General features: G+C 35.6%; 1 protein-coding gene across 1 annotated transcript in view; it reads left to right on the plus strand.

Moving 5' to 3' along the window:
- Positions 1 to 23,969, plus strand: part of LOC144432953 (cation-independent mannose-6-phosphate receptor-like) — a 47,044-nt gene that overhangs the window by 1,811 nt on the left and 21,264 nt on the right. Inside the window, exons 2-21 of the mRNA XM_078121266.1 lie at positions 1,700 to 1,988; positions 2,268 to 2,508; positions 3,675 to 3,913; positions 4,872 to 5,040; positions 5,285 to 5,486; positions 6,276 to 6,382; positions 6,797 to 7,102; positions 8,143 to 8,286; positions 8,680 to 8,817; positions 9,342 to 9,489; positions 10,024 to 10,141; positions 11,932 to 12,104; positions 12,773 to 12,938; positions 16,946 to 17,113; positions 17,834 to 18,049; positions 19,139 to 19,325; positions 20,676 to 20,984; positions 22,122 to 22,312; positions 22,671 to 22,751; positions 23,027 to 23,249. Of these exons, the coding sequence (XP_077977392.1) occupies positions 1,700 to 1,988; positions 2,268 to 2,508; positions 3,675 to 3,913; positions 4,872 to 5,040; positions 5,285 to 5,486; positions 6,276 to 6,382; positions 6,797 to 7,102; positions 8,143 to 8,286; positions 8,680 to 8,817; positions 9,342 to 9,489; positions 10,024 to 10,141; positions 11,932 to 12,104; positions 12,773 to 12,938; positions 16,946 to 17,113; positions 17,834 to 18,049; positions 19,139 to 19,325; positions 20,676 to 20,984; positions 22,122 to 22,312; positions 22,671 to 22,751; positions 23,027 to 23,249 (3,815 nt within the window). The remainder of the gene's footprint in view (positions 1 to 1,699; positions 1,989 to 2,267; positions 2,509 to 3,674; positions 3,914 to 4,871; positions 5,041 to 5,284; positions 5,487 to 6,275; positions 6,383 to 6,796; positions 7,103 to 8,142; positions 8,287 to 8,679; positions 8,818 to 9,341; positions 9,490 to 10,023; positions 10,142 to 11,931; positions 12,105 to 12,772; positions 12,939 to 16,945; positions 17,114 to 17,833; positions 18,050 to 19,138; positions 19,326 to 20,675; positions 20,985 to 22,121; positions 22,313 to 22,670; positions 22,752 to 23,026; positions 23,250 to 23,969) is intronic.

Genomic DNA, 23,969 nt, shown 5'->3' on the forward strand with positions numbered 1-23,969 from the left:
CAGTTCAGCTATGTAAGGGTAGCTCAAACCTCAAGCTAGGACCATAAACTGCTAGTGAGACTCCCAGTTTTGCTAAAAATCCAATCTGGGACAGGTCCCATTTCTAGTCTAGGACCAGTCCCACTTCTAATAGAAGTTCTAGTCTGGGACTGGACCCACTTCTAGTCTGGACCAGTCTCATTTCCAGCAGTGTTTTTGGTAAAGGCAGTACATGTAAGTAGGTAAAACATAGCTGAGTTCCTCAGGCACTTTACCAGGGTTTCCTACCAAAATTATACTGCATGACATGGAAAGCGTTGCAAATTTTCCAAGAGATCTCCCTCCTCTGTTACAGGAGTTGCCAGACCTTAGCAAACTATCTGTCCAGTCTAGGAGTTGTCCCAATAAAGCCCATCCACAATGATCATGTGCTGAAACACATGTCAAGCCGTCCATGCTGAATAACCTTTGAGAAGAGTATTTGAAAACAGACCTGGTCAAACATTTTCCTTCAACTCTCACCACATAACTAAAGTGAAAGGGGTAGTTTTACCCAAACAAAAGTTTATGAATATGTGTTACACTACCAGACATACATCATTACATACCTTAATATACACATTCTGTCTTGCCAGTGTTTCAGTCCCAAACATACAGGCCAATTTCAGGTCAATGTGAATCCTTGTAGGTCATCATGTCCACAGGCAATATACAAAAAAGCAGTGCCTTAGCAAATTTAGTTTTTACAATGTACTTCAATATTGTAGCAATCTATTCCCGATGGAATTCGTGGTTTGTGTGTGTGTGTGTGTGTGTGTGTGTGTGTGTGTGTGTGTATGTATGTATGTATGTATGTATGTATGTATGTATGTCTATGTATGTATGTATGTACATACGTACGTACGTATGTATGTATGTATGTATGTATGTATGTATGTATGTATGTATGTATGTATGTATGTATGTATGTATGTATGTATGTATGTATGTATTATTACATATATAAATGTTAACATATATAATTTAATCCTCTCTCCCAACTTATACTTAGTTGTGCACAAATACCTCCAAGAAAACAAGAGAATTAACAAATATAATAACAGAATATACATGTGTACAGTCATTGTATATATAATAAGTGACTTTTCTATAGGACAACAAAAAAGCTTTGGGCATATTGTGAATTACATGTAGTTGGTGGTGCATGATGTTTGTATTATCATGGTTACATGTATATACTTTAGACTTCACAGCTTGCCTTTCCATAAACAACAAATCATTTGTACATGAATGTAATTGACAGACCATCTGTTCCTGTACTGTATGTTACAATTGACCAAAATGTAGGGTACATTGTATGTCATATTCCTAGATTCTGGTTGTGCATTGATTGACATAAAATAGCCAAGTTGGTATATTTTGTGTGTTTTTATCTCCCTTTTATGTGATCAAGGTGTGGATTGGGCTACTGTATGTAACTCACATATGTCTGGTAATTAGTAAAAATTTGTCTTTCAGAACTAGCTGAACATTATGAAATTGGAAAATTTTCTAGCCTAGTGCCGAAAATATCCTAGGTATACAGTAAATGATAGGAGTGAGGTTAAAACTGCAACAACTTGCAGATTCCATGCCATCCACTCTAGCCAATAAATGTAACTTGACTATCGAGATTCCACATTGCCATTTGATATTGTATGTTTTTTTATGTACTATGTAGGACCTGGAATGTTTTCCCGCCTGGAGATAAGAATACTGTTTATCATATTGGTGTTTGTAAAACATTTATCTCGGAAGTCTATGATGGATGTCAGGGAAGTACAGTGTGTAAGGAAGACGTCAACGGATTTTCAAACATTGGGAATGCAGAAGAGGTGACCTTTACCCAGGAGGAAGACAGCACCAAGGGAGGGTTTAGACTGGATTTTAAAGGACCAACATGTGATTTACCTGGAATTCATGAAGAATTCACTACCACTACTATCAGTTTCAGATGTGGTAAAACTTTGGTGAGTATCACCGTGGTTGTTTATATAATATTGCAGCATAGTACTATATTTATTCTGGCTTGCCATTTGATGAAGTCTGCCCTCTAATGATAGGCAACAATTTTTGTTGTGCCACATGTACACACACACACACACACACACACACACACACACACACACACACACACACACACACACGCACGCATGTGTGCATGCATGCATGTACAAAGCGTTTGCATACATGTACAAAGTGCAGTTCTAACAGGAAAGCAATCATGTTTCCATTTGATAATTTTACAGGGTTCACCAGAATTCATAGAGGCAAGTGGCTGTACATACTACTTTGAATGGTTTACCACCGCGGCCTGTAAATTACTCAGTAGACCTGCCAAACAAGAAGTGAAGTGTTATGTATATGATGAATATCACAATAAGAGAGACTTGACACCTTTGATCAAAACAGCAGGAGGATATTTTGTTGACTCGGAAGACGATGGGGATTTCTATATCAATGTATGTCGAGATATAACACCAGAAACAGGTAATGTAGTTATAGAAATATTGATATCTGATGTACTAATAAATTAAATAGTCAAAATGTGCTTCTAGTCAAGTCAATCATATGCAGATCAGTTTCAATTGCAGCTTACTATATAACTGCCTTTTTGAGCAGTGCTCTCATTAAAAAAAATTGTGCGAAGGCATTTTTTATACATGTATCTCAACTACATATGCTACCCCTATTGATTAGTATACTTGTATACACACAGATCTGATCCTTGGTATTACACCAAGCCTGTAAAACTATCCAACAATAAACATTGTATTATTTGTATATAAACTTTGTCTTTAGATTCTGATAACAGAACAGATTGAGGCCCCTAAGACTTATTATTCCTCTACAAAAGTCTCATTATTGCACTAGCTGCAACTGAAACATTTTTTAAAAGTGTTTTGTTAAATATATAATTGACTTAATCATAATATTGCACACTGTGAACTATATTGAATCAGATGTGTGTAAACAGATTTGAGTATCTACACACAATAAATCTAATGAAATTGATTTTTCATATTTGAATTTATATTTGATAAAAGTCAACACCCAATGAATCACAATTTCAACTTATTACAATAAGATAAAATTGACCTCTACTTGACATGTACGATGTCTGATTATTGGTATTGTAACGATGTCCAGTGAATACATTATTGGTTGTCTGACCAAAAAAGGGATACCCCAGTTACAGTTAGTACAGGTTTAAAATAACTTATGCAAATTAGCCTGTTCACTTATGCAAATTAGCCTGTTCACTACACTACACTGTACCTCCCAACCCTCATGTCATTAGGCATTACACCTGCATAAACAAGTAAAAACAACATGAATAAATTTAAGATAAGAACAAAATTTGCAAAAATGGTTCAAATTACACCTACTGGGGCTGTAAATAAAGTACAGCTCTCACGTATCTGCCATTGAGCAAGTATCAAATATTTTTTTTTTTAAATATGAAAAAAAAATGATGTAGATATATACATGTATGGCATGCTAGAGTTGTAGATGTAAATACATGTAAATACTAAATCTCATATATCTGCCATTGCTCAAGTTACATATTACATCATATATCTAATATTTTCATATCTTATTTGTTTATTTTATATCATAAATGTTTGATATTTTACTGGTAATCTGTTAAACAGATGGTGCCACAAAGAACTGTGCCGAGGGTTCAGCAGCCTGTCTTGTCGATACAAGCACAGATAAAGCAAATACCATGGGAGTGCCATCGACAGCGTCAGCTTTAAAGCTTGTGAATAATAAAACATTGACTCTGCATTATGAGGCGCCCTCAAATTCTAGTCTTGGAGAATGTAACGGTCAGAAACCACAAGTGACAATATCGTTTGTATGTCCTCAAGATGAAAACTTAAGAGGAGGAGTAAGTTACCATGGAAACACGAGTATACATTTTGTCTATATATATATATATATATTACCGATATTATCATATATTATTTAAATGTTTTACTTCTCTCAGCAAAAGAAAGTATGTGTGACTGAAATGACCCTGTTCGACTTGTTATCGTAAAGTCACCTAGTATTTTCTGTTTGAACGTGTCAACCTTGGTTTGTGCATGCTACATTAAATGGTTCCAGTACCATGTTGTATTAAGACGTTATTTTCATTTTCTTGGACAGTTGTGTCTTTTTACAGATTTCTACCAAAGGGGAACACCACTCCAGGAAATAGATACATTTTTCTAAACTGTTGGTTCCAGGGAGTCATTTTTAGAGTTTTGCATAACCTACAATTACTTGTGATTTCAGAGAAGCATCACTTTGATCGTTAAATTCAATATTCTCTAAATTTTTTAAAACTACGTTAATCTCGGGACACCAGCATAGTTATATTGTCTCTCCCCTTTGAAGTCCATGAGATCAAATTTGAGATAATTTTGGACAGAAACTATATGAGCAGTAGTGACTGAATAAGAAAATTTTATATCTCTAATACGAAATCGTACAAGAAACAGAACTTTGTTTGATGTTTCGTGCTACTTCCGTGTTCAAATACTGATCATGTTAACAATTTGTGTTCTGTGATCGACCATACGCCAATAACGATGATGTCATTTATGTTGACAGTCCAGACACTTGCTTATTCTTGCCAAAGAGGGCGCTGTTCCACAAAATATTAGGCGGCAGAAAAAAAAACTTGCTTTGATGCTGGAGCTGTAAATTTGGGTCAGTTGGATTATGAGAAAACAGAAAAAGAAATAGAGTTACCGTAATGAAATACTTAAAGCATCCTCACTCTGAAATCACAGAGATAATGCACTTTACATGTACACGACATTCCAGAATATGCACATTGTTTTGTTTTGTTTTGTTTCTAGGGAAGTGATCCTCGGATGTTATCCAGTATCAACTGTCAGTATGAAATTGAATGGAATACAGAGTATGCTTGTAAAACTGAATATGTGGTTGCTAAAGGTGACGTGTGTGGCTTTACACAAGACAACCATGGCATAGATATTGACCTTTCACCTTTGACAAAAGATCCAAGTAAGTAGTTCTAATGTGACCACAGGGTGCAGCAAGCATGTAATTGGTTGATCAATCGATTGATTGATTGATTATTTAGTTGAATGATTGATTGATTGATTGAATGATTAATTTTTGTGGTGAAATAAAACTTATTTTTCGTGTAATATTAATCAATTGACTGATTTATTTCCGTGGCGATATAAACCTCCCTGGCTACTGTTCTCTCTATCAGCTGTATGTAATTCTCTCCTTATTTTTTTAGATGCACTTGAAAAGTACACGGCTGAAGGCATAGGGTCAGATGACAAGGATTACGTATACTATATAAATGTTTGTGGTACTGTTCATATGGATTGTAATGGTGATGGACAGGAAGACAATGACAATGATATTGCTATCTGTCAAACCCTCAGTGAAGGTACCTGGGGTACACCAATTGGTAAAAACTCTGGAAGAATACTTAGGTAGGCCAGCTGTTGTTTCATATAACAAAAATATCTTCTTAAGTTTGAAAGCCTTTTGGGTTAGGCCAAATAAAAAAAAAATTGTGTGGTTCCGGTTACACTTAATTTTAGAATATGTGGGGTAGGTAGATTTTTTATTTTATTTTAATATATGTTTTTTTCATGTTTTAGTGTCTAGCTCAGATTTTCCATTGTTTTCCCAAATGGACTCTGTGTTATTTATTTCTTCTTATCAGATGTACATGTACAGCCATTACAGATTGGAAGAACAGTTTTTTATTGTCTTTTTTAGTTGATGTCAGTTTCCGCATCCACTATTTCTGGTGACACTTCACAATTTTTGGGTTTTATTTTTTTCTTCAATATATAAAAAAAAATGTTTAGGACAGACAGTGAAAATCTAGGTGGGGTTGAGTAACTGAAACCAAACAATTTTTTTTCAGGCCTTATTAAAAAATACTTAGCAATCTTTTTGGGGCGCTCTCTGATAAAATAGTAGTAATTGAAAAGAGGGGATTCAAATATTGGGGGTTTAAGAATATTTGCATAATTATGTAGAACCGTTAGTGCTAGAGAGTCATGTGCTCCCACACACTGAACAAGCTCAGTTAAGGATGGTTTCAGGAGACTTCCATGCCAACCTATTTTCAAATCCAACCTCTGTGAGAACTTACGTCACCAAATGTTGTTTACGGATAGAAAAAAACCCCACTCACTTTGAGAATGATTATAGTGATGTATCTAAGTTAAATCAAATTGTCAAACTTACACTATATCAATTTTGTTCAGGTACTCTGATGGGGAGCTGGTGTTGATATACCAACATGGCTCTGTATGCAATCACAATGACTTCCAGAGAACATCTATAATTACTTTTGTTTGTAACCAAACAGCAGGTATGTACATAATACATTGTCATTTAATGTAGAAATATGCCTTAGCAATAAACTTCAAACTTTTACTGTGAATACTTTGTTAAAGTAAACTCTAACCTATTCTCAGTTAAAATGAATTAAATAAAATGTAGTGTCAGCATACAAATTTTTACTTCAAGTAATAATTTAAAATTGAACATAATAAAAATAATAACTTTATTCGTCATGTCGATCATGAAATTTTCGAAAAATAGTCATGACCATACACATTATGATCCTAAGTACTTATTACCTTACAAATTGCACGGCTCATGAGAACGCTCACCGTATGAATTTGTATTGCAATGGGGCTTAGACTTTTGTTATTTGAGGAAAGTGGACAAGTTGTAGTTGATGTATGCATGTATTAATTATCGTCATTGTTGCATTATTCAGGTATTGGCTCACCCCGTTTTGTGACTGAAGATGATTGTAGTTATTTCTTTGAGTGGCACACTCAGCATGCCTGCCCAGATCATTCCAGAGACAGTCAGTGTCGGGTTACCAGCAATAATGGTAAAAGGCGCTATGATCTGTCGCAGCTCGTCAGAACAGAAGGAACAAACTGGGAAGCAGTGGATGAGAGGGCAGAAGATGAACAAAATGACAATGGAAGATATTTCTTAAATGTATGTGGGGATGTGTTATCTAGTGACCCTTCTACACCTAACTGCCCTGCAGGATCAGCTGGATGTGTCACTGGTAAGAACCACTTTTCATTTTCAACTGCAAACTTTTTAGGTAGCAACAGAGGGACAGAACAATGTCATATACCTATTATAACATCTTAGGTAATGTGATCGAGAAATCTTGAGCACGCCCTGCACACTTTGCCAACTTTACGTCATCACGAAAGGTGATTCTAAATGCCCCATACCACAACTTTGAAAATTGTTCTGTAGATGTCTCTTAACCAGTAGATGCAAAGCTAACAATTCAAAATTGCATGATAAGTGAGAAAAAGGAGTCAAAACAGGTGATTGGTGACTGACCCAAGCAGCCATGAACTTACAGTTAAACTGCCCAATTGTTCTCCTGTTTGGGGGTTATGACATTATAGAGGGCAGTGTTTCATCTCAGTTTAGTAGTAAGCAACAGTAGTTCTGACTTTGATACTCATCAGAATTTATCTTAGAGTGATGAATCTTATTTAATGACGACTTTACCATGTTCAATGGAGAAATTGAGCTGTTTGTGTAGGTGTCGTGTATAACAACAATATTGAAAATGGTAGTGATTTTGAAGAGTAAGCTTATATGTATATCAGGTTAATCATCAAATTCTACTGCTGATTTGAACCTCAATAAAACTAGGAGCTCAACTACTGGTACAAGTTAATATCAGAATGCCTCTAATGAAAACAGAATGTATTTACTTGAAAAATCGCTGAACTTCAGTTTTGCACAAATGTCATTGGCCAGGGATCATTTATCTTGATCGTTCAACTTTAAGACATTCATGTCATGACCAGTCAGACTTGTTACAGGCCTATCTTGTCAGACCTATGATAGGCAGACATGTTTTGTCAGGCCTTTGTTAGACCTAATCCATTAGGATTATGGCATGCCAGTTCCATCAGGACTGTTATAGTAGGCCTCTTCCATCGGGGCTGTAGCAGGCCTGCTGCATACCAATGATACCAGTGCTGTACCCTTTACACTTAGTAGTCTACCAACTCAAGGCATTCATATTTTGAGACACTCTCTGACTACAGTTAGTACTTTTATTTTATCTCTGTACAGGTACAAGTGATGTTAAAAGTCTCGGCAAATACCATGATTCACCTGTTATTGATGGTAACAACCTCAAATTGACGTACACAGAAGGATCTATATGCCACGACTCCATAAAAATTACAACAGTCATAACTTTTATTTGCTCCCCAGGTAAGTGTACATGTATACATGTAGTTATGTCCCCTACATAGACGACACACTGTAATATATGCTACCCACAAATCTCTCTGATTTGTATGCATAAAGTTGGATGTTCCTTATTTTATAACTTCCTCTATAAGCCACAATTCTAAACATAAGCATAAAAATTACAACTGAATGATATATAAGACAAAAAAAAAGAATTGTTTCTGGTCAGGACAGTCTCTGTCTAGCAACTTGTAGTGACAAAGCCCCTTAGGTTATTCGTATTTTCTGGCTGAACGAAGAAAAACATTGGTGAATAATATAATTATACCAGCACCAGGAATATCAACAAAAAATGGCAGAAAGTAATGGCAAATTTGAAAATTGTGACTCATTAATAAATAATTATCCTCGTAGGTAATTTGGAGAGTGGACCGTCTTTGATACGCATAGCAGAAGGAGGATGTGTGTATGAGTTTGAATGGCGAACTGCAGCAGCTTGTCCACTAAGCAAGAAGACGGGAGACGATTGTAAAATTGTAGATGAAGATGCAGGTATTACAGAGTTGTTTTTTCTGTCTATGGATAGTGACTTCTGTGGAAGGAATCTCACTATAATACATTGTTAAAAAAAGAAAATACATGTAGTGTGTTACATCAATTTGTTGGCAATGAACTTGATCATGTATACTACAGCAGTATGTATGTCTATGGATAGTAATTGCTGTGGCCTGAATCTCACTATACTACATTGTAAAACAGGAAATACATGTAGTGTGTATTATGGCAATGAACTTGATCATGTATACTAGAGCTACACTATGTGTATGTCTATGGATAGTAATTGCTGTGGAATGAATCTCACTCAGTAATTCTAAAACTGGAGATCATAGTATATGCTACCATGATATCAGTTTGTTGACAATGAACTTGGTTTAGGAACTGAGGTTTGTAACTGTTAAAATCTCGGGAGAGTAGACAATGATCAACGTTTGTATGTTAGGGTTAGGTAAGAAAACTGAAAATGTTCCAGATACAGCCAGTGTAACTTTAAATTGTTTGATTTTACATTTGTATAGGACTGTCGTTTGATCTGAGCAAGCTAAGTTCATCAACATTGACTGTCACTTCAGGTCACTATGAATTCTATATTAATGTTTGTCAGCCAGTCACTGGTATTGACGGATGTGACGTCAATGCTGCAGCATGCCAGAAAGATATAGACAGGTGTGTAAAGTTTGAATTCTGTATACATAGCCTTGTGTACGTGTGTGTGTGTGTGTGTGTGTGTGTGTGTGTGTGTGTGTGTGTGTGTGTGTGTGTGTCTGTCTGTCTGTCTGTATGTCTTTCTGTCTGTCTGTCTGTATGTATGTATGTATGTATGTATGTATGTATGTATGTATGTGTGTATATATGTATGTGTGTATGTATGTATGTATGTATGTATGTGTGTATGTATGTATGTATGTGCGTATGTATGAATGTGCATGATGTTGGGTAGATGTAGGGATGTATGTGAGTGTGTTTATGTGTGTATATAATATGTGGTGGATAAATATGTGTGTTGGGTAGGGGTATGTCTAGGTTACATAATATATTTCTGTTGTTAAAAACTGTACATCTATTTTAATTTGAGTTATAATCTTACAGAGTCTAGAACAAGTAGTGAAAACATAAACGTGTTTCAGTGCTGTTGTTAAAATTGCCGGAAAGTTTAATCAACAAATCAAACTGTAATTTGTGATCAAATGTGTATTTCAGTGGCACTGTATGGAAACTTGGTGAACCCAGTGATGAATTAGAATATTATGATGGTGTCATCCGATTGGTGTATGACAACGGGGACCCATACCGTGGCGATTCACATATTAATAGAAAGGTATGTACAGTTATTTAGAATATTAAAGAAATACAAGCTGAGTTTTTCCATTTTTCGGGTGAGATTTAAAAGTACATTCAAAAGTCACTCATAGTTTTCTACGTACTGAAGCATATGTAACTATGACTTGTAATTGACTAATAAACTCAAACCTAGTATTAAGATATAACATATATAAACGGTCCAATAAAATGGCGTCATTACCTCCCGCAAGGGTACGGGAGGTATTAAAAGGGGAATGTCTGTCTGTCTGTCTGTCTGTGTGTGTGTGTGTCTGTGTCATCATTTTCTAAAAATCGGCTGGCTCAATTGTAATGAAATTTGGAATATATAATCTTTAGGGTAATGGCTAGACCTGATTAGGTTTTGAGCCAGATCTGTTAATGTATTTTGAATAATGAATGATATTCAGTGATTAAGCAGTATCATGCACTCTTCAAATTCCATATAATTTGGCACATACATTAACTTAAGAAAGCACCCTTGTCCAAAAACAAAGCCTGTTACCATAGTTTTTTTTAGTTTAATGAGTTATTTGCATAATTAGTGATTCCCTTACGGGAGGCATTCAGTTTAAATCTGGTTTATGATATGTATCAAAAATGTCAAAAAAATCCAAACAAATCAATCCTCTGTTCTACCAACACCAGAAGGTAATTGTAATGTCATAGAAGAGATGCTTCAACATTTCAAATAACACCTTTGATTTGTTTATTATTTCTGTTCTCACTTTACTTTCCTTGTGTCAAATGAATTTTTATCAATAATTTCCAAGCTGACAGTCTGAAACAACACACCACATAATCACCCCGAGTTCTTCTTTGGGGGGGCCACAAGCTCGACTAGTTCCTAAGAACTATTTTTGTGACCCTAGACAGAAATTTTTTTTGTAGTTCTCTACATTATCTATTTTGTGGTTCATTTGACTTGTAAATTTGATATTTTCGTACATTTGTAGATTAAGTTCAGAGTATTTTGTAAGCTTGCAATTTCTGGCAATAAAGTTATTGTTGTTATTGCTATAATACTACACTTAGTATATTTTCATCAGGGTTTTATAATATAAATATTTTCACTTGAGTAAAATGTTCATAAACTCAACTTGTGCCTCTAAAACTAAGCGTACTCAAGTTGATGTCATTCCACTGATCTGGTTTCCAATAAATTAAAAAAATTGTAACCCCCCCCCCCCCCATTTTAAATTGCAGCGCTTCAGAAATAATAATAACGGTATATTTCCAAACATTGTGACCCAATGGTCAAATTACCATGGTTACAAGCACATCAAGGTCAAAGACACTGCTGACAACTAAAGAGTGTGGTAACATTACAATTAAAACAACTTACAATGACAAGACACACTATTTTGCAACAAATTGACACAGTAAACAACTGGACTGAGTTCTTTCCATTTAGTTCTTACTTTAAAGTTCCTAACATTACGATTTCTTGTCAGGTACTTTTGAAATTATAAGTGCTGGAACGTGGTGATTGAGTTTATGGTCTGGTTTTAACACTTGGGAAGCAAACTTGCGACATATATTCTGACGTCGAATCTCTAAGGACTCTTAGGTTGAGCTGTAATTGTGATTCCCTATAGGGACTAATAATAAATTAGAAAGCAAACTGAAGGATTATAGAATTAACAATTGTTGGGTACCCGGCAAAAAGTTTTGATGAGCTATTAGTATTTCTTGGTGCAAAATGAAGATAAAGTTATGAACTTAGACTGAAACTTTATGCAGATTAGTTTTCATCATTTGATATAAAATGTCAACTCTTTCTTTTAGACTGAGATAGCCTTCCTATGTAAGGAGGATGCAGACCCTGGACAGCCTGAATATGTTGATGAAGGTGATCATGCCTACCTCTTTAAATGGTACACCAAGTATGCCTGTCCACTTATGCCTGTAGAATGTATTGTAACTGATCCTGGCACACACCAACAGTACGATCTGTCAAGGTATGTCTTTCTCTGCAATGGTAAGATGGGTCAGTACGTTTGTGTTTTTTGTGTACCCATGTCTGTGTATGTGTGTGGCTGTATTTGTTAGAGAATGGTGTACATGTAATAATAATAGTAATATAATTTTATTATAACTTACATAAAAGTGATTGTAAATTGGCTTTCCATGTGCACTCATAAAGAGAGGTGAATAAAATTGGAAATTTAAGATTGGAAAGAAAGCAACAATTGAATCAAACATTTGAAAGATAATACAAGTGAAATGTAAAAACTGATAAAAAGAAGGTAGCACTTAAAAAGATTCAAACACACATAACACTGAAAAGATACAAACACAGAGATAATTAACATGAAACTAACACGAATGGTAAATGTTCCCAAGACTGGTTTAATATGTGAATCATGTCTGTCTGTCTGTCTGTCTGTCTGTCTGTCTGTCTGTATGTCAGTCTGTCTGTCTGTCTGTCTGTCTGTCTGTCTGTTTGTCTGTCTGTCTGTCTGTCTGTCTGTGTATAATATCTGATTGATGAATATCCATGGAATGTTAGTAGATGGCCATCTGAATCCAACCTATAAATCTCACTATATATACCGTACTCAACATTTAGCCATGATAATACAATGTATCTGTATTGATAAAATCTTGATTGTTATCTTGTCAACAGTCTTGGCAAGGCAGAGGATGATGTAAACTGGTCTATCATTGATGATTCAGATCCAAACAATAAGAAGAAATACTATATAAATGTGTGTCGTGCCATCAACCCTGTAACAGACTGTGACCCCTACGCTGCTACATGTCAGAAGACATTCAGTGCTGTCACGCAACAGGTAATACCCCAAAACTTTGAATGGTGAATGACAGGAAGTCATTTCTGTTCATGTTTAGACTTGATTTACATAGGTTATAAGGGCGGCCCTTTTTATTTTTCTGTTTCTCATCTCCCGACCGACCCTAATTTGCAGCTCCGACATCAGAAAAAAAAAAGTGTTTTTATTTCCGACCGACCCCTGAGCACAGCAACATTATAAGGTTCCCCATGGCGTCTTAGGCCAGTTCTGCCGAGGCCACGACCTTGCGACATTGGCCCCCTAAAATTACAAATGAAGCAATAATTTTCCCACCTTGCGTCGCTTTGGCGCATTCATTTTACGGCAGACATCAAAATTATCTAAGTCCACGGCTGGACCAGGCCAGGCTCTGACTCGACGTGAATTCCACAAGAAGTATACTGACTGCGTAAGGGAAAGTTTTGTTGACATCATATAAGATACAGTGACAACGCAGTTCTATTGTTAACATATAAAATGCCACAAAAAGATCAACTTTGATAAACTTAATCTACAAATTAAAACATTAGAGGGATTAGATGAGACGTCGAAATGGACGTCTCTCGTCTACTGTCACTGTCGTGACCTCTGACCTAATCACTGACGTGTGCGAAACACTGAACTTGCTACCGGAACATCTATCTGCCATGCCACAGCACAGAAGCCTTCGTGAACCAAATTTATGGGACAGGTTGTGATTTTCATTTGTTGATGGGTTAAATTAAATGAGTACATGTGTATTTTGATTCCGAAAAAGCTGTGTTAGGGGATCGTGTTGCATGATGTTGACAGTGCTAGTGACACATGTGAATGTTGGGCACTGAATCAATGCATGGCCACTATAGACGGACGATGCATGTGCGCCCGGTCAGACATGAAGAAGGAACTTGTTGTGCAAATCAGAAAAAAATTAATGTAATATTTACAGAGCATCCCAACTTTGACTTTGTTGATAGTTTTAGTTAAAGATTCAAGTTCTGAGTTTCAAGGACACCTAATGTCAGCTTTCCGTATCAACTATCATTGCAAGTTTACGGTACGTAACTATGCTGTCATTTGATATAGCAGGACCAAATCATGATACACAGCCAGTAACGGTTAATTAATAAAAAAATAAATTATTTTAAAGTTTGTTTGACTATTATTTGTAAGTTTTTCGTTCACATTTGGTACTTTTTAAAGTCAGGGATTTTTTTTCTTCAAAATGTCATGAATTTGAAGAGGGAATGATAAACACAGCAGTGTACTAACAATTTTAAAAATGAAATAAGTGGTTACAAGTTTAGGATTTCTCAAAGTTTTTATTCAATCATATGTTCACTGTGACTTATTTTGAAGATGTTCATTGTCCTTGTCTGAAAAAAGGGAATTATAAATTTTAGCACTGCTATTCATTGATATTCAGATTAAAAATTGTGACTACCTGGCTGTCCAATCTTTCTAAACAATATATCATTCATTCATATGTATATATATGTATATATATATATATATATATATATATATATATATATATATATATATACTTATATATATATATATAACTTAAAATTACATAATCTTAATTGCCTTCTTTTTCTAAGGTGTAATGTGTAGTACACAATTTTCAAAAAAAGCTTACTGGGAACTGTTATTATGAATGGAATTTTTTTATGTAGTTAGGTAATGGTCTATACGTAATGGAATATCTCAGACCACAGTATCTCTATAGTGGTCTGAGATCATTTATATGAATATTTCATAGACAATAATAATTGACCCCACTCCCTGTCAAATGACACCACTTTTTGGAACCAAGGGGCCTGTGTCCCCACTTGTTGGAAACCTTGGCAGAACACCGCCGTCTACCCCCCCCTCTCACACACCCACCCACCCAACCCCTTTGTTACGTCAGAGCAGCATGTGTCTTTCATCATGGCTGAAGCCGTTGAGGTTTGATGAGGGACAGGGCTCAAAATTAATACTGTCATACGGTACATTTTGCTGCAATGTAATAATAGCTCAGAATATTTCCATCATTTTCAAAATTATGCTTAAAATTGGTAAAAGTCATACTGCATTCCTAATTTCTTGACCAGTTTTTAGCTTTAAATCAGTTGTATTGTCAGGGAAATGACCGACTCCACAGCGTTTCATGACCCATGACATGCATGACCTTTGAAGACATTCCGATGTTTACATTATTACTTTTAATTACTTTTAAACAGTAAATCCCAAAGGGGTTCTGAGTTCTAGAAATGTTTACATGTTATCTGGTGGATTATTTTGACAAGTTCACACTGAAGAAAAATGTTTCATAGAAGTAATGGTTTATATAAATGAAAATTCATCTAGCACACTGATGACAATCACGCAAGTGTTTCAAAAAGTTACATACTAAAGTTCAAATTGGATAACTTGAAAACATTGTTAGCGATGGCAATGCCACTTTGATTAATAGGACGAATGTATTAGTGCTCCTGATAAAATCACACAATAGTTCATGGCTACATATATACACCCATCAGGATGATAAGTATTTAATCATCTTCTTACAAAGTTGTTCTACAGACTTGTCAACCTTGCTAAAATGAAGGCAAGAGACTTGTAACAAGAAATTCAATAAAGAGAAGAGAAATGAAGTTGTATAGAGACTAACAGGACAGAAAGGACAGAGAATAGAACTGAAAAAATACATTTTTTTTTCTTGCCCCCCTTTTTTTTTTATTTCGCCCGCCCGACCCGCCTGGCTATTCCATTGGAGATGAGAAACAAAAAAAAAAAAAACCTCACCCTAATGAACAAAAACAGTTCAGAGTTTTTGGCATTGAGCTTTTGATCTGTCTTGGTCGATAGTCCTCATCAGAATGAAATTCCATAATTACAGCAACTCACCACTGTCTCGTAAACCAAGACAGATTAAAAACTCAATGTAAAAAACTTTGAACTACTTGAGTGTGCATTATAATCTATGTAACGCATTTGATTTACCAAGCTGATGAACATTTCTAGGTCATGTTTAGAGTTGTCAACACTCAGTAATATCATAACTAGGCAAATCCCATAAACTTGCGCAGCTCAGGGTGGATTCATTTGTGACCAGCTGCTTCATGATGATATTGTAGATAGCGCCCTCAATGTGGAGAATGTGCATAGTATATAGAACACGCATGCATAGTCATTGTACCACAATGCATCCTTGGGTAAAACCACCAAGAAAACATCGCATAGTATATAGGATGCGCATGCGTACTAGTCATTGAGTTGCTACGTGAGCTATAACATACTACAGTACTCAATAACAATTACCCAAACTGTCGATGTCAAAAAATCATCCTTTTAAGACATAATCTATCCCTGAAGTTCCAACAATAAGTTTGTTCAACTGTCTCAAGCTAAGAATGGCAGAAACTAACTATTTTATTTCGTGGAACATCTCATTACTTGACAAGTACTATGACTGAACTCCATGATAATTGAGTGCAAGTGTGTGCATACTTTTGGTATTAATTGTAAAGCGCTTTGAGCACACAAAGTGAATAAAGCACTACATAAAAACCAAACCAACATTAAAAGCATCATGAAAGTAAAATGTTAGTAGCGAAATGCTAGACATGAGGGAGAGACGATAATCAAAATACCCACACGGCTCAACTCAGACTAATCAAAACCAAACCTGACAAAAATATGTGGGTTGTCGGTGGCCGAGTGGTTAAACCACTTGCCTCTTAACATTGCGCTCGGGGGTTGAACCCCCCATTCAGGGTTTGATTAAATTTACCACGCTGTAAGTAGGAAGAGTGTTGTTCAGTTTAACTCTACCGAACAACACAGGTTTTCCCCGGGTACTCCGGTTTCCTCCTGCATTAACACAGAACCCATGAGGGATGGCCCTAACTGGACTTCTTGGGAGATAAGTGTTTATATACTTAAAGAACTATCCCGTATAAATAAAGATTATTATTATTATTATTATTATTATACTATCAGAGGCATGATACATACATCACTTTGTTTTGTCACTACAGGAAGTTGCGGGTATATCTAATCTAGGAAGTGCTACTACTGGACCTGTTATTGATAGTCCTGGTAATCTAGTCATAGAGTACACTGGTGGATCACCGTGTACAGATACTGATGGAAATCCAAAAGAAACCAAGACAACAATCCACTTCATTTGTGAAAAAGGAAGTCTGGTAAAGAAATTTTTTTTTTACATCCTTTAAAAAAAAAAGATAACTGAGTAAACTTGTTTTATTATTGGTTAAAGAAAAGTGAGGTATTATTATGATAAATGATACAGACTTAAGATAAAATACACCTCTTTAAGAGACCTGTCATAGTTATTTACCAAGGCCACTGTATAAACTTAAGACTTGTCTTTCCAGAGAACTACATTTGTATCAGACTGGCACTGTTAGCCACTGAAAACCCTAATTTTTCACAGCAACATATCCAGACATTCACTGTAAACCACTGTAACTCTTATCTTTCCAGATACATTCTGGTTTTCATTGTAAATTTCCGTAACCTTGTGTTTTCAGACACATCAAGGTTTACTTTTTCACAGTAAAATACTGTCAGCAACTTTGTGTCTTTGCTACCGAGGCTTGCATTGTTACCAAGGAAACCTACCCTATGTATGATGTCATCGGTTCAGATACATGATATGAAGGCTTGTATATTAAACCATTGTTTAAAAAAAAAAAAAATTCAGGAACCTATCCATACTTTTTCTGCGAACCACTATAACATCATAATTTCAGATACTAGCTCAGTATAACTACTCTTGTCTCCTGCCTTCAAGAAAGTGAGAAAATAGACCATGTATGTTATGGAAACTAGAATAGTTTGGCGTTCTTTACATTCGAAGAATTGAAATTAACAGTTTGTGTCTTCTCTTTTTCCCTTCCCAGTCTAGTTCCCCACATTTCCTTGAAAAGATAGGAAACTGTGAATATTCGTTTATGTGGAATACAGATGCAGCATGTCCCATTGAAGACACAGAGGGCAACGACTGTGTTGTCAAGGACCCTAACTCTGAATATGTATTCAACTTACAACCACTTCGCAAGAAAAACGGCACATACTACAGTGTGCAATCAGAGGGGCCCAACCCTAGCACCTTTAAGGTATGTAGCAAAGATAGTGATATCAGGGGGAACCCAACCTGAATACATTCAAGACACTAAATAAATGCTTAGTGTAATGTAGGTATATTTAGATAATATCAGGGGGAACCAACACCTATCACTTGACAGGGCAAAATAAATGCTAGATAGTGTAATCTATGTGATAATTTGATATCAGGGGAGCCAACTCTAGTACATTTATGACACTAAATAGATGCTAAATATAATGTAGTTATATATAGATAGTATCAGGGGGAACCATTCCCTAGCACTTGAAGGTGCAAAATAAATGCTAGACATTGTAATATACTGTAATTAAATTTTGATGATATCAGGGGGAGCCAACTCTAATGACACTAAATAAATGCTAAATATAATGTAGTTATATTTAGATAATATCAGGGGAACCAACACCTAGCAGTTTAAGGTGCAAAATAAATTATAGCCAGTGTAATATGCTGTACTAGTTAAATTTTGATGATATCAGGGGGAGCCAACTCTAGCACATTTATGACACTAAACAAATGCTAAATATAATGTAGTTATATTTAGATAATATCAGGGGAACCAACACCTAGCAGTTTAAGGTGCAAAATAAATTATAGACAGTGTAATATGCTGTACTAGTTAAATTTTGATGATATCAGGGGGAGCCAACTCTAGCACATTTATGACACTAAATAAATGCTAAATATAATGTAGTTATATTTAGATAATATCAGGGGAACCAACACCTAGCAGTTTAAGGTGCAAAATAAATTATAGACAGTGTAATATGCTGTACTAGTTAAAGTTTGATGATATCAGGGGGAGCCAACCCTAGCACATTTAGGACACTAAATGAATGTCGTAAAATGTAATGTAGTTAAATTTAGACAATTACAAATAGATACTATCAGGGGGATCCAAGCCTATCATATTTAAGATGAAAGAAATGTTAATGTAATGTAGTTTATATTTTAACAAAAAATATCAAGTTGAGCCACCCCCTGTACATCTGTGTGAGCAATATTAACTGCCTATTGATTAAAGAGAGGAGAAAAAAAACCCCAAACACTTTGAAGTACATTTGGTTATATATTTATTCAGATCAATATTTGTGGTGGAGTGATTGGTGCAGGTCCAGAGTGTCCTGCTATCCATGGAGAAAATCTATTAACATCAGCGTGTGTAGTGAATGGCAATCAGGGTACTGTGATTGGACGTGTCAACACAGAATTAGAATATTCTAATGGTCCTCTTACTCTGAAATACGCTGGGCTACGTACAAGTGATGGTAAGGAGATTCTTAATATAAATACTAGCTGTTCCCATGGCAACAATAGGAATAGGACAGTACAGTATAGTTACTTTGGAACGATAAATTGGAAATGAATGCAACGTTTTGATCTGTCTACTATGGACCTTATATATAGATATTTTAATATCATGTAGTTTTATTTCTGTGCCAAGCTGTGAGGTCAAGTAATCAATAAAAATTAGCATTATGAGTTAAAGTACACACACACACACACACACACACACACACACACACACACATGTACATACATACACACATACATATACATACATACATACATACATACACACACACAAACAAACACACACACATACACACACATACATACATACATGCATGCATGCATGCATGCATACATACATACATACATACATACATACATACATACATACATACATACATACATACATACATACATACATACATACATACATACATACATACATACATACATACATACATATATACATACATACATACCATACATACATACATACATACATGCATGCATACATACATACATACATACATACATACATACATACATACATACATACATACATACATACATACATACATACATACATACATACATATATACATACATACATACCATACATACATACATACATACATACATACATACATACATACATACATACATACATACATACATACATACATACATACATACATACATACATACATACATACATACATACATATATACATACATACATACCATACATACATACATACATACATACATACATACATACATACATACATACATACATACATACATACATACATACATACATACATACATACATACATACATACATACATACATACATACATATATACATACATACATAAATACATACATACATACATACATACATACATATATAGGATATAGATTGGTGCAGAAGTTTTTGTTTTTGTTTTTGTAAAATGTTTGTGCTGAGAACATTTCCCAGGGATTTATTTTATCCAGACATATACACAAATACAAAAACAGAATTCTACAGAGTTTCATTCAGGTTTAGGACTATGTGACAGGGCTATATTCACGCTCACTATCATGTTGCTGTGGAACTGTCAAGGCTTTCCCAGTCAGTCCACAGTCTTTATCACTGTTAACCAGATCTGGCAACACATAACACATGCAGGACCATTTGAGTAATCATCCCTGACTGCACCTGAGTCTTTAGTCCAGGAGTACCCCTCCCCCTTGAAACATGGATGAGTGATATATAAGTGTAAGATGCTGAACGAATTTATTAATATTGACAGCTTAATATTCCTATCATTTGTCTACAGGTTCGTTAACTGGTGTAGAAATAACATTCCGCTGCAAGCATGACATCACCCTTGGTGAACCCAAATTTGTCAGGACAGAAGACAATACGTATTTCTTTGAATTTGAAACCGCTCTAGCATGTTCACCCGAAGCAGTGGATTGTCTTGTCTCAGATATGCATGGTAATCAGTATGACCTTTCACCCCTGGCACGTGACACTGGAAATTGGGAGGCGGTTGATACACGTGACGGATACGGTCATTTACGATATCATATCAACGTGTGTAAACAATTGAATGTAGCTGATAACGAAGACTACACTTGTCCTGGTAAATCTTCTTTTTAATGGGGTTTTTCAAGAGAAGAACAAACAAAACTGTTTACATAGGTGTTGATAGATTACTAGTATTGGTTTCAAAGTTTGTCTCCACATTTACACCAACAGTGACAGACATTGAAGTGTCACACACAAACTTAAAATACTATAAACCTGAACATTTCCGCTAAAGACTTATTTTCGCTAACTTCGCTGGAAAACAAAAAACGCAAAAATAAGTAGTAACTAAAATGCCTTGTTGCACATGAACACAATGTACCAAGTCTAGTAATTAGTAAAAATATAGTCTTTTAGAATTAACTGAAGACTGTAAAATTGCAAAATTTTGTAGTAGTGAAAGTATCTTGGTTTATAGTATAATGTCAGCGCTGAACACTAGGTGCTCACACTTCATAGTAATGGACACTAGGTACTCACACTTCATAGTAATGAAGTAAAGAAAAAAAATCATTGGTCACATATAAAGTGTTGAAACAGAGGCCAAACTGATGTCATTTTAGAATCCAATATGGCCACCATATATAGTGTTGAAACAGAGGCCAAACTGATGTCATTTTAGAATCCAATATGGCCACCATATATAGTGTTGAAACAGAGGCCAAACAGATGTCATTTTAGAGTCCAATATGGCCGCCATATATAGTGTTGAAACAGAGGCCAAACTGATGTCATTTTAGAATCCAATATGGCCACCATATATAGTGTTGAAACAGAGGCCAAACAGATGTCATTTTAGAGTCCAATATGGCCGCCATATATAGTGTTGAAACAGAGGCCAAACTGATGTCATTTTAGAATCCAATATGGCCACCATATATAGTGTTGAAACAGAGGCCAAACTGGTGTAATTTTAGAGTCCAATATGGCTGCCAAATTTTGCATTAACTATAGTACAAAAATTTAACGATTTCTTTGAAAATAAGATGTCAAACCCCACAATTCCTTTATACTACATCAAAAGGACCAGGAACAAGTTTGGATACATCAAAGTATGGAGAGATCTTAAGAACTTCTATTTTTAGAGAAATCAATTTACCTGGAGAAAATGGTTAATGTGATTATTTCAAGATAAATTTCAAATTGGATTACAAAATTTTAAAGTTTTTCATGGTTTATTTTCCCTGTTTAGGAGGTGCCATTGGTGCATGTCAAACAGACAGTGGTGATGCAACAAAGAATTTTAATCTAGGATATGTGCAAGCTATGCCGGAAGCCGGAATTGATGGATCTGTCAGTATCCGATATCTGAATGGTGATAAGTGTCATCAAAGTAAATACTACAGAAGTACAAGGATTAACTTTGAGTGTTCTACCACACAGGTACTGTCAACACAATACATAATACGCAGTTACCAGAAAGACAAAAGAATTGTATAGTTTGGCCACTAGGAGTGCTATTCAGTGCTGGTTATCACTTTGCTACTGATAATAATGCTAATGAGAAATTGAATTATCTTTAGGCTAGGATGGTGTTAGCTCTAGACCTTTCATTAGAATTGCCTCTCCAACAATATTGGCATTCAAAACTGACTACATGTATAAAGCAATACCCCAAATGCATACCCCTTGTAAAATATGCAACGCATAGAATCGTTGACATATTCTAGACTTAATGAAATGATATGCAAATCAGTCACAACTGTATTGATGTTCACCATGACTGTTTTACTATATACAGGGTGCACCAATCTTCCAAACAGAGACACCAGAGTGCGAATATGTGTTTGTCTGGGAAACTCCAAGTGCCTGTCCACTTGAGGTAGGTCCCTATGATATAGTGAATACTTTTAATTATATGTACTTTTATGATACAGAGAAAGCATTTCCTCTGAAAAACAATCGTGGAGTGACTCATTTGTCATTTGAGTAAATCACTTGTGATTTAAATGTGCTGACTTTATGATCCTTATCTGGCCCTGAATCCTTTCAACTTTTGAATTCAGAGCAACTAATTACTTCTGACTAAACCTCAAGGCATTTGACCTTTGACCTTTCACCCATAACCTGTAACCTTTTCACTCTTTGACTATCCAGCAACAAGTTGGTTCCAACTGTAAAGTACAAGATCCACGATTTGGCTATGAATTTGACATTCTGCCTCTGAGAAACAAAAGTAGTGACTACAGAATACAAGATGATAAGTATACATACCTGATTAATGTATGTGGACCATTGGTTGGTGGAACTGGTGAATGTAGTGGAACTCAGGGTGTTGGGTCATGTCAAACACAAGATGATGGCTCTGTGGTTAATGCAGGTATGGAAGGAAGGTCTTTGGAAGGGGCGCAACTCACGAATCATGGAGTGCTTGCCTAGGAACTTGAGCTGTGTACCCATATACCTATCTGCAACTTTTTAATAGGGAACTTGCAATCCAAACTGAGCATGCTCAGATGCAAAGGACTATGGGATTATCTGTGGTTATCATGATAACTAATCTGGAGCTACTGATAAAATTCACCTCCCACAAGGATCAGGGTGACTATGAATTGATCATTCCTGGTTATAAACAATGTAACAGTATTGTTTACAATGCTAATTTATTAGTATTTATTATCACATTTCCCATGATGCAACATTCAACATGGCGGGTTTGCAAGTTCCCTATTCTTGAGGTATACAGCCAGATGAAATCCAAGTCCTTTCAGATAAAATTGTTTTGATCATAAATGGCCTCACAATCTCATCACATTATCATCCAAGTTAAAGGAACACAAGCTGAGTTGATACCCCAGTAGTGGCAGTCCCAGGCAAGCGGGTACACATGCTTATTAGAAATTTCACGGAAAAGGCCCGGGGGTGTTTTTCGTCAGCCATCTAGGTCCGTGGAATCGTAAAAAAGGGTACTTTTTTTGCTATGGTAAACAATAGTATTCAAACATTAGGGCAAACAGTATACGTGCAGTGTATAGATTAGGTGTCCTTGAAGGTAAAACCCCCTGGACTTCAGAAGTAAGGGGGTGTTTTTTTGCAGTGA

The sequence above is a fragment of the Glandiceps talaboti genome, chromosome 3 (genome assembly GCF_964340395.1).
Source record: "Glandiceps talaboti chromosome 3, keGlaTala1.1, whole genome shotgun sequence".
Classification (NCBI taxonomy): Eukaryota; Metazoa; Hemichordata; class Enteropneusta; family Spengelidae; genus Glandiceps; species Glandiceps talaboti.